General features: G+C 35.1%; 1 protein-coding gene across 1 annotated transcript in view; it reads right to left on the bottom strand.

Annotated features, from left to right (window-relative positions):
* The window catches only part of UBE2E2 (ubiquitin conjugating enzyme E2 E2), a 361,055-nt gene that overhangs the window by 29,925 nt on the left and 318,685 nt on the right, over positions 1–12,445 (bottom strand). Inside the window, exon 5 of the mRNA XM_063114307.1 lies at positions 10,292–10,439. Coding sequence (XP_062970377.1) covers positions 10,292–10,439 — 148 coding nt within the window. The remainder of the gene's footprint in view (positions 1–10,291; positions 10,440–12,445) is intronic.

Below are 12,445 nucleotides of genomic sequence, written 5' to 3'. Positions count from 1 at the left end.
GTTGATTGAAGAAAAACTTAGCAAGCAGGTACTATTTTTATTTAAAAAAACAATAAAAATATTTCCATTTTGATAAAAAGAAAAAGCCAGTACAGACACATTACTGAGGAATATATCTAGAACTCCTTTTTCTCACCTTAAGACACACCATCCCTCCACCATGAACACTAAGAATACACACAAGGCCTGAGTTCACCAAATGCAACTCCCACATATAAATCAAAGGCTTCTTTGCCTACTTAAAAAACTGCAACTTTAAATCATCTTTACAGAGAATTAAATAAATAAGCAAACAAAAACCTCCCGCAAACGGTAATCTTTCACTTAAAAACTTTTACCGAATTGGACACAGACTATTAACTTTTTGAACTTATATAAAATTAATCCCAACTCTAAGCTTTCTATAATATTGTGATCCCTCAGATAAATGCATCCTCCTATAGAATACCAAGGGTGGCTGGCCCTCTTATGTGTCTTTGCCCCAGTGAAGTATGGTTATTCATGCACTGTTTTTTTCATGTAAATGTAATGCTTGCACCCAAAGCTAAAGTACAAAGACATCTCCTCTAGGCCTCCGTTCTTTCTAACATCTCTTATGTATTTAAATTAGACTGTGTATGAATTTGTTTCCACCACAGGAGCCATTCTGGACAAGAAAGTCAGTCACTACAGCACACGCATGGCCACAATGTTCTGAATAAAGGAAGATGGTGCACCCACTGGTGTGAACAGTTGCCCCAAAAGGTGCTACCTACACTTGTCTACAGGCACATAGTTAGACAGGCTTTTGTTGGCTGTCTAGGCACTTGAGTATCACAAACAATATGACTTATTTGAGAAAATGCCTTCAGAGGGAAGGCAGTGCCAAAGTGTGTGTGTGTGTGTGGGGGGGGGGGGGTACACACTATTTTCAAGAAAAGATAAATGGGGGTGTTCATTATTCAACTTTATACATGTTTCATTTGGCAACAGGTTTCTTTGTAGGATAATCTTAAGCAGAAAGTTTTTCAAATATGTCTTAAATATTTTGATTTACAATTTTTTTCTAGGAACACACCTGTTATAAAAAAAAATATGCTTCTAGTTTAAATGAACTCCTGTACTGCTTATTATGTGAACTCTTCAACAATATGACATAACCCAAAATCCAACACCTATAATAAGCATTAAAGTTCCAGGATCTCTTAAAGTAAGGACAAATATAGAGAAAAGAAATAGAGAGTAGTTATTGTAATTGTGTAGGAATAATTAGCCTGACATTTTAGAAGTGCCTTTTTTGAGTTAGAATTACTATGAGTGTTGTTACTGATAGCACCTTATCTGGACCAGCTACTGAATGGAAAGCTGAGTTAGAAGTTAAGGAAAAAGAAAGAACTGCCCAGCTGTGAAGGGCTCCAGACTCAAACAATGGTAGAGTTACGTTAATCCTTCAAATTTTCAAAATTATGCTATTTCTCCAAAGACACCATACAATCTCAAATATCCAAATTAAAGAGAAAATATTTTTTAAATTTTAATTTATCAATATACAATGTAGTTGGATTTTCATGTCCCTTTACCAATTCCTCCTTTTCCTCCCTCCCTCTTCTCCCTCCCCCCCACCAACATCATATCTGTTCATTTGTCTTAACAAGTAAAAAGAGAAAATGTTATTCAATCATTTGAATGTTTTGCCCACACTGGTCAATTTCTGGATAGAGGAGTTTTATTATGTTGTTTCAGATTCAAATTCCATATTAAAACTGGTATATATACACACTGGAATATTATTCAGCTATAAAAAAAAAATGATATCCTATCATTTGCAGCAACATGAATGGAACTGGAAACCATCATGTTAAGTGAACGAAGTCAGGCATAGAAAGACAAATACTGTATGATCTCACTCATATACGGAATCTAAAAACCAACCAACCATCAAAAAAAAAAAAAAACATGGTTCTCTAGAAGTAGAGAGTAGCAAAATGATTCACAGAGACTAGGAGGGGAGGGAGATTGGGAGTGGGGGAGAAGAGGTGGACTAATGGGTACAAAACTATGCTGTCGACCCTAAATGAATCATTGGGCAGTACATGAATATACTGAAATAACACACTATACCCCACAAAGACGTACAAATGTTAAAATAATATAAAATTACCTTTGTAAACAACAAATTCCACATTAAAACACTATAGTGCATTATTAAGATTTCAAATATGCATCATCTAAACATGGTGTTTCAATAACTTATCTTCATTTCTCCTTAAAGATCAAAACTTTATTCCGTGGCCTATCCCTTACAGCAACATATACTGCACTTTTCAGCAACATGTCATTAACTTGACCCTTGCTAATTTAGTATTAATAATAATTCTGATGAAGCAAGGTTTTAATGTGATGGACACATTAAGGTTCATTATAACCATTTTCTCTATTTTTGTGAATGTGTAAAAAATCCACTTCAGCCCTTTCTTTGGTAAAGCAGTCTAGAGGACATCTAGTTTACTAATATTTCCTACATGCACTTAAAAGTATTATCTTCACTCATTTAAAATTTCCTACACTTCATTAAAAAATAACAAATCAGGCTGACCTTCTCTCAATTATACAGGTTGAGTATACTTTCTTCAACACGCATAGGACCAGAATATTTTGGATTTCAAATTTTTTCAGTCTTTGGAATAGTTGCATATATGTATTGAGATATCTTGGGGATGAGACCCAAGTCTAAACATGAAATTCATTTATTTTTCATGTACAACTTATACACATAGGCTGAAGGTAATTTTATACAATATTTTAAATAATCTTGTGCATGAAACACATGAGGTCAGGTCTGGAATTTTCCACTTGTGAAGTCATGTCGGCACTCAAAATGTTTTGGATTTTGGAGCATTCTGGATTTGGGATTTTTAGATTAGGAATGTTCAACCTTTACTGAATTGATGAGATTTTACTGAAATGCTGCTGTTGTAGGACACACCAATCAGAATCCTAAACAGGATGCATGGACATCTCTATTACGGTAAAAAAGAAACAGAAAAGGAATCAACAGCTTGCCATCCTAGGGATTCATCTTCCTACCTTAAGAATGCTGGTAGCACTTTATAGGTTAAGCAAAGTTGACAGCTATTCCCTAGGTCAGGGGTAAGGAAACAAAAGTGAGGAAAGGAAACATGAAGATGATAAACACAACACTGTATTTTCTTTACCAAATGGGAGCAATTTCTCCAAAGACCCTTTTCTTTAGATAAGAGATAGGAGTAAAACGTTAAAGGTACTTTTTAATGTATACCATACATCAGCCAATTTGGTAAAGTCTAATTTTTACTATCTTTAAAAGAAACCTACCAAAGACATACATCTAAGCTATGAAAGTAACAAAGTTTTTGTAGCTCAGCATTTCTGAACAAGGACCTATCAAAAAATAATAAACAGCTAATGCTTTTTCATTGAGGCAAATTGAATGTTCAAGGAAGATACCAAAGTGCTGGTCACGTTAAATAAAGACTTGCCCACATAAAGCAGAAATACTAAGGGTTATACAGGATACTCTTGCTTTGCCATGAAGTCATCTCTCACCTACATACTCAAGCCACCAAACTTTCCTGGCGATTCTTTGACTCAAATAGAAATTCTTTTTATTTGTATCACAACTAGGCAATCCAAGATCTAAACCTACGATAAGGTAATTTCAGCTTTCCTTTCTCATTCAGTATTTCCTGGAAAATCATTCTTTGATAAAACAATTGAATCATTTGGTTTTGGTTTGCATTATTATAAATCAGTATCCCTTGTAAGAAAAACTAAAGAGTTTATTTTAGCAGAATTGACAAAATAGGAAAATAGTCCTTTTAATAGCATTTAATGCTCATATTTACAAATTAGCAGCTAAAGGTGAAAATCTGAGAACTGCTATTTTGGTTTTTTTTAAACCAAATATATGATGGTACAAAATCACTTCTGCAAAGCTTCTTTAATTCACAAAACAGAAATGTTCTCTTTATGATGTGTATTCCCTAATTTTATTCACCCTTCTCCATGAATCCTCAATTTTTCCAGAATCTCCATAGCATGAGCAGTATTATTTCCAAACTCATCTGAGTAAGCCGACTGGGACTTGTGAGGAGAAAGGGGGAAGTGTCCCAGGATTCTACAGATAATACTGAGCTAGAACCTGAAGTCCTTTAAAAATTTTTGGACTTTATTTACTCTCCTGGTATTAAAATAGAACACTGACAATTATGAGATTAAACAATATCAAAATATTATCAGTGGGGGCAAAGTGTAACTACAGCTTTCTTTTTCTTTGTGTAAGGTACCAGAGAAGTTAAATGACTATACATTATAGTCTTATCTACATCTATATTTGAAAGTACTGATTAGAATGACTTTTGGAATTCAGCATGTAATAACTGAGAAGAGAAGCCAAATTCTTCACAAATAAAACAGCTTGAAACTAGCTATATATTGTGACATGTTGTGGCGCAGGGGCTAATGTCAAATGCCCTGTGGACATCACCAATTGTAGTGTTCTTAATCCTGTTCATGACGCCAGTTGTCTAGCTACTCGACCAGGCTAGTTGTCGGGCTCTTTTTTCCTGCGGCTAAATCCTGTACCAACTGGACCGATTGTTGAGCTAGGGCTGGGTCTGGAGCTCCCAGACCCCTCAAGCTTATTCACAGACTGGGTCACAAACCCTTCATACACCAACCTGGGTCACCAGACCCCTTACACACAGGTCTATGAGCTAGGTAACCGGCCAAAAGGTCCTTGAAGCCATAGGTTGGAAAGCATGGCCGTGCAGGGTGGACGCCCAGGGCGGACGCCCGCCTGCTTCACCAAAACCTCCCTCCCTCCCTCCCTCTCTCTCACACACAAGAATAGCAACAAAACTAAAAAGATACATTGACACACACACACACACACACACACACACACACACACACACACACAATTTGCTTACAAAGAATGCTGAACCACACCGAACTGGACCCGAGGGAAGGGTCCTGACCAAACTATTCTATTTTCCCAACACATGTGTTTCTACTTTATAAGTTTCTCACTTAGAAAAAAAAGTCGTAGGCATCAGAAGAAGTCTGGTGTTTATGTAGCCAACTATAGTGGCTGCTCTAGAATAAAACTTTTTTTGTTTTGCATTCCTGCTAAGATAGTCTGCTTTGAAAAGAGGTAGGCATCATTTTTATAGGTTTACCTGGATTTCAGTTAAAGAAATTGTTCTTTGTCGGTTCTCAAGTATGACAGAATGGGATATGTAGAAGAAAGGTTTGCACTACTGTGTAAGCACTGAAATCCTATTAAAGTGTTAGAAGAACCTTTTATCAGTCTAACAGCTCATGAACTTGGTATAAATAATCTACACAAATATAAATGTGCTGAAATAATTCTACTTTATGGTCCCTATCCACCAGTAGTCATTATCAATAATAAAATTTTTATATTAAGTAACACAATTTACAATCCAGGCCAAAGAAAAGCAATTCATAAAAATCGAAGCTAAGGTATCAGAGGCAATTTATGGATAAGGACTGTATTAGTTGTTTAAAAAACAAGCTTTAAGTGATCTGGAACAAAGAGCTGTGATGTTACAGAATGAGGAAGGAGCCATTCTCCCGACCTTTTATACATCTCTATAAAACAGCCACTGGGAGCAAATTCCTCTTTTCATTTGCTCAGTCCATTTGAGAAGAATAAAGCTCTTACCAATGAAGCTGCAGCTGTGCTCACCCTCTGCTTAATCAGTGTAAGGCTGAGGTTAATTAGTTGCCATTCTTAGCTCTATTTGTTGTTCTAAAAAAGATTTGCATAAATCTAAGACTGGGGTAACTGATACTTGATTTTTATTTGAAAAGTGATGGGGGAGGGGAATAGCTAATCCATCCTGAGTGTAGGTGTTTGCGGATATGTTTAGAGCATTTTCATTAGACCTGGCCTGTACAGTTCTGCCTATCTGAAGAGTGGTAGAGAAAGATTTCATGGTTGCTTATGAACGCAGGCCCCTGCTGGCCCAGGCTGCACCACTAGGCAGCCGATGGTGTCAAGGCAGATGACAGGGTAGTGAAACACACAGGGCGGGGGGCAGGAGCCCAAATGATTTGCTCCCAGAGCAAAAGAGAGCCAAATCATACACCTTTCACAGAGTATACTGCTGGTATGTCTAATCTTTGGAAATTAAAGAAAAATCTTTATTATGGAAAATATCAAACATATTAAAAAATAGACAATAATATAATGAACTCCTATGTACTCATCACTCAGATTCAATAATCACAATGGTCAATTGTGATATCTTTCACATCCCTACTCTCCTCCAATCTTTCTGGATTATTTTGAAGCAAATTCCATATATCAAACAATTTTATTTGAAAATAGTTCAGTATATATCTCTTAAGAGGCAAGGACATATAAAAAAATTCATAATCACAATTCCATTATTATGCCTAAAAATTTCTGGCAATGATTCTGAATAGCAAATGCTTCTTTTTCAAATTTTCAATTGTCTCATAAGAGTCACATTGTGGGGAAGTCTTTTAAAGATACAGTATCAGAATCACATTTAGACTAAAACAAGCTCGTAACACTTTAGAAAGTAACAGTAGTAGAGTAGGAAAGTAGAAGTGAAATTAGTAAAATACTACTGGAGGGTATATTTATGCGCTTTTTAGAAAAAGGGAAAAGAAATATTTCTAGACATTATAAATAAAGCATCACATCCAGGAAAACTGTTGATTTCCTTGGTTTATCTCATAACTGTCAGTGTTCTCAGGATAGCTGATTCTGTATGAGGTAAAAATAACCATTAATTATAGGTCTGAAGACGATAGTATAAATATTGTACTATTTAAAATGTGTTTAAAGGAGATTTCATATAAAGAATATTACAAAACATCTAGGAGTTAAAAAACCCCATAAAACAGCAAAAACAAATTTCAAAAGATAAAACCAAATAGAACTTAAATTTTATATATGCTGAATAATGAGAGGAGAGTATTTACAAATAAGAGCGTTCTATGCAAAATAGAAATTTGATTCCTTAATAGTATTTTCAACTTTGGCAATTCATTAATTAAATTATGTTCATCAGGAGCTTAGAGCTTAGGGAGGCTGGTTCTGACCTTTTGAGCTTATCATTCTCTGTTCCTCTCCTGCCACTGTTTCCTACTGTGTGTTGTCACAGCCAAACTCTGGCAGCTAGAAATGTCTGACAAATAAGAGTGCTGTATCAGGCTTAATAAACACCACCATGAGGTGGTGGCCTCATATGGCCAGCAGTTAGATCTACCTAGACCACTGAGTTTGAGAACGGAATGATTATCACAGGTGCACCCATCAACTGGCTTATAACATTTGGACATGTGCCACTTGAGAGATAATCCTTCTCAAGAGATAACACAACAGGCACTACTAATTCAGAATTAGGCTTTTTTTTTTTCCAGAAAAAAAAAGAAAACAGAAAATAAAATCCAACAGAATTAATGCTGAGGTGACGGTGTTAGAAATACTATCTTCACTAATATCTTCAATACTATCTTCTCTCAATTAAATTCAATTAAGTAGGTATTCATCAGTCATTTACTGTATGCCCATTTGGTGTCCTAAATACTCTGGGAAATAACACCAACTACATATTACTGTTTTAAAAAGGGCTTTCACATACACCATCTCATTTTAAACTCACAGGAATCCAGAGATTTAGGTAGGGCTGGTAATAATCCCCATTTTACATAAAAAACCAAGGCTGAGGAAAGTAAGTGATTGCTTCAAGGTCACACAACTAATAAACAGTAAAGCTGGTTTTTAAATCCTAATCTGCTGCCTACATATATCATGATTATAAGGATGTGTAGCCCCATCCTAAAAAACATAATGTAATGGACCAATAATTCTTGAAAGAGACAATGTAAATTATGAGAAGAGTATGAAGAAAATGGAAAAAATTTATGTAGAAATAAGAGTGAGAAAGCATTTTTTAAGTTGGTAAAATCTACATCATTATGCAGGGGCCTCCTTTTGAGCTGACAGCATTCTGGTGTTAAAATAGCTCTACAGATGCAGTGTAGGAAAATCTTATTTATTCATATTTTATCAAACATGTATTTGCGATAATTTGAAGGTAATTTAGACTGAAGTTTAACTTAAATCTAAGGGGGAAAAAACCCACAGAAAATGGAACTGTACTGGATAACAGTGTGACGTAAGTCCATTAAACAAATGAATGGGCATTTTAACTTGTTCAAGATAAGCAATTCTTCTTAAGACTCTAGAAGTGTCAACATTCATAAAAATGAGGTGCCAGTTAGGAAATCTTCTTATAAGTGTTAAAGTGTGCAGAACTAAATGTAAGCATGCATTTTACAAGTACTATTTTATTTTCTTAACAGATAGGCTGCCTCTGGTTTTAACGGACATTATTATTTTTAGGCTCATTCTTACTATCAATAGCATTATTTTCAAAATCTATTTCTTTTACTTAAGCGATTTTGCTTTAGTCAGGAGTAATTTTTATTTTTTTTTTGCAGAATGCATCTGCAATTTTCTGAGACACAGCAGAAGAAAACTAGTTCACCAAATAGAAACCTTTTTGATTGCTTAGAGAAGGCTTTGGTGGAATGAATCTATTCCATCAAGCAGAGTTACCTGCGTAGAGAACAGATTCTCACACAGAGAACAGACTCTCACAGTAATGTGTTGTTCGTGTTACTTCCCAGAGTATTTAAGACAACAAATGGGCATACAGTAAATGACTGATGAATACCTACTCGGTTAAATTTAATTGAGAGAAGACAGTATCGAACAGATAACAGGCCCATTTCAGCTGACTGGGAGGCAAAGCAGGCCAGGCCTCAAATCACTAAAAAAGAAAAAAGCCTTCTGTTGACATTACCTCCAAATGAGGTTTTACATAGTCACAGACAAATGGGATTGAAATAGGAACAATGAGATCGAAAGAACAAAATCAACTTTAAATTAGCGTAGCATTATTAGATTTCATTATCTGGGGTGAAGTATGAATTCATTTAAAATATTTTTTGCACAACTATTTTTATTTTCTTTTTGGTGTTAAAAACATTACTTTGTTATTTTAAAATATTTAAAACACATTACAATTTTATTAAATTCTGTTTTAACATTTCTTCGTTAAAAAGGTCTTTATTACTGAAAAATAACAAACATACAAAAGCAGAAAAGATTATAATTTCTTCATGTTTTATAAATCAGCCAGGAGCCTAAGACACCCTGATTCACACTTGTCATTTCTTTTTTGCCTAAAATTTCACTTATCTAGTGAAAAGTTTATTCCTGAACATGAAAGAAAATTTCATGTGTTATTAAAGCTATTAATTAAGGGTCGGCCCCGTGGCTCACTCGGAGAGTGCAGTGCTGGTAGTGCCGAGGCCGTGGGTTCGGATCCTATATAGGGGATGGCTGGGGTGCTCACTGGCTGAGCGGGGTGCAGACCATACTGTGCCGAGGGTTGCGATCCCCTTATCGGTCAAAAAAAAAAAAAAGCTATTAATTAAATACTCAAAGAAGAATGTTCCCATTGAGAATATCAATAAAAACCCTATAGCTACCTTTGGATTTTTTTATTTTCCAAAATAAACCGAAATATATAAAAAATCAGTCATTGGTTTGTCTTTTAGTTAAAAGAAACTAGTCAAAAACACATAATTATATATCTAGGAGCATACAGGAACAACAACTTTCAGTATTAGGACACTAGCAAGCCACAAAGACCTGGCCATAAACTTGTTAGTTTTCCTGGAAAGTAGTATTTCTTTGATTACGTTTGGGATTTCCTATTTTAGGACCATTCAGCTTTTCTGCTCTAATAGCTTGTTGGGATGCATAGTTAGTAAGATGCCAAAAAGGTCACGCCTGTGTGGTGCTGCCTGGTTGTTATTAGATTCTAATAGCCCACATTTCTCAAATTAACATCTTCCGGTAGGCACCTAATAAATTATTAAGCTATTCAATTTGGATTTTCAATATTATTTGGCAGGAGAATTTAATGCATTTTTTAAAATGTACTTTCCCATCTAAAATGATTTTTCATTAATTTTTACCACTCTGTTTTTTTTTTTTTCGGCAAATAATAAGCCTTAAAGGAGACTAATGAGAAGACCCAATTAAAAAAGAAAATAGCTACATACTATGGAAATTTAAAATCAATAATAGTAGTAGTAGTAATTGTGGTGTTAGTAGTAGTAAAATAAACAAGTTACTCAGGTCTGACATTTAAGTTTTGAAAAGCTCCCATTCAATACCAGATTTAAAGTCTCTCACCAGGGTTGCAATCTGTAAGAAGTGAGCAGATGGAGAGGAGAACTTTAGAAATAGTGAGGGCCGGACTCCAGTTGTCCTTTAGGATGTCCAGACAGATCACGCCTTGGCTGTTAATATTACAGTGATAGATTCTTGTTCGGAAGGTAACCTAAGAAGAAAATGTAATGTTGTTACAAACGGATACATCTTTTATTAGACAGAATAGCCCAGCTCACTGGTTAAAATTTACTTGACTTTTCCTTGGACACATGAGAATAACCAATAAACAAAAATCATCATTTTAGAACTTGTCATTCTGGGCACAGAGAACTAAATGCCAACAGCATAAATGTGATGTTCAGCTTGTAATGAAGAGTTCTGTTATTTAACTTATGTTCTGGAAACTGAATTTATTTATTTATTTATTTATTTATTTTGATGAACACTTGACCTTGGTGTTATAACACTGTGCTCTAACCAACTGAGCTAACCGGCCAGTCCTGAATTTACTGTTGATGCAATTATAGCTGTGTTCATGAGGAAAAAAATGACTCTGACCTCTGAAAAATTTTAAAGAAAACTTTTGTTGAATTCTAGTTTTATTAGGATTTTGGACATTTATAAGATTCAAACACAAAAAAGCAGTATACTAATAAAAATAAAATAAATATTCTATAACATGGTTTTAAAACATGAATTAGGCCATATATGTAAATAATATGCTTAGTTTATAGAACTATATTAGTTATAACTTACTATATATAAACCATTCCTATACTGAAAATATCATAAATTGAAAATGCATTTAATACACCCAGCCTACAGCCCAACCTAGTGGCTTAGCCTACCTAACTTAAATGTGCCCAGAACACTTACATTTGCCTACAGGTGGGTAAAATCATCTAATGCAATGGCTATTTTATAATAATGTGTTGAATATCTCATGCAATTTATTGAACACTGTACATTATGTTGAAATTGCAATGATTTCACTCTTTTATTCTAAAGCCAAAAAATCATTAAGTCAAACTATCATTAAGTTGGGGACTGTCTGTATTAGTTATACAAGTTGAGTGTCCCTTACCCAAAATGCTTGGGATCAGAAGTGTTTCGAATTTCTGGTTTTTTGGATTTTGGAATACTTGCATTATGTTCACTGGTTGAGCATCCCTAATCACAAAATCTGAAATCCAAAATGAGCATTTCCGTTGAGTGGCATGTCAGCACTCAAAAAATTTTGGACTTTGGAGGATTTCGGATTAGAAATGCTCAATTAATTACAATTAACAAACTTTTACTTCTTAAATTCTGTGTTTTGAATGTAATATTAGTGCAGCCTTTCCTTTCCCTATGATAGCTAGATCGCCACTGTACTATACTTGCATATAATTTTGAAACATGGTTATAACATTTTTTAAAACTTGAACTGAAAAAAATTAAGTCCAAATCAGCTTTATAACTGCTAAAACGTTTTATAAGTCTTATGTAAGCAACAGTAAGATTTTAATGGTATTTATTATGTTTATAAATATTGCCAAATTTATAAGTTGAAAAATACAAAAATCTTGATGTTCTAAAGACTCGTTTTCAGGAACCCTAAGTTCAAAATGGCTCTGAACCAAGAAAAACACACATGGCAGATTTCTGTAAGTGCTGCCACCCCACCAGGGCATCCAGCATCCACTCAAACATCAGGAGATTTATGTAATACATATGACATCAAGCCTCAGTAAGGACAGATCCAGAGTCTTCTACAGTTGCTGAACAACATGGCACCATTCTCGGGCTCGGTTAGTACTCCTAATAAGAACTGTCCGGGCCGAGCCCGTGGCGCACTCGGTAGCGTGCTGCGCTGGCAGCACAGCGACGCTCCCGCCGCGGGTTCGGATCCTATATAGGAATGGCCGGTGCACTCACTGGCTGAGTGCCGGTCACGAAAAAGACAAAAAAAAAAAAAAAAAAAAAAAAAAAAAAAAAAAAAAAAAAAAGAACTGTCCTTCCAGCATTATACCACAGAAGATAATCTTGACATTATTCCCTGCACACACAGATCTCAAGTGCCTAGAAATGTTGAAAAAAATATAACCAACATTCTTTAAAATGCACAGCTAAATATGCAAGCTGAATCCCCAGGGGTCAGAATTTACAGTAGGACAGTGCAGCAGTCAGGGGTGG

This window comes from Cynocephalus volans, chromosome 11 (genome assembly GCF_027409185.1).
Source record: "Cynocephalus volans isolate mCynVol1 chromosome 11, mCynVol1.pri, whole genome shotgun sequence".
NCBI classification, from domain to species: domain Eukaryota; kingdom Metazoa; phylum Chordata; class Mammalia; order Dermoptera; family Cynocephalidae; genus Cynocephalus; species Cynocephalus volans.
This window is presented reverse-complemented; position numbering and strand designations above follow the sequence as displayed.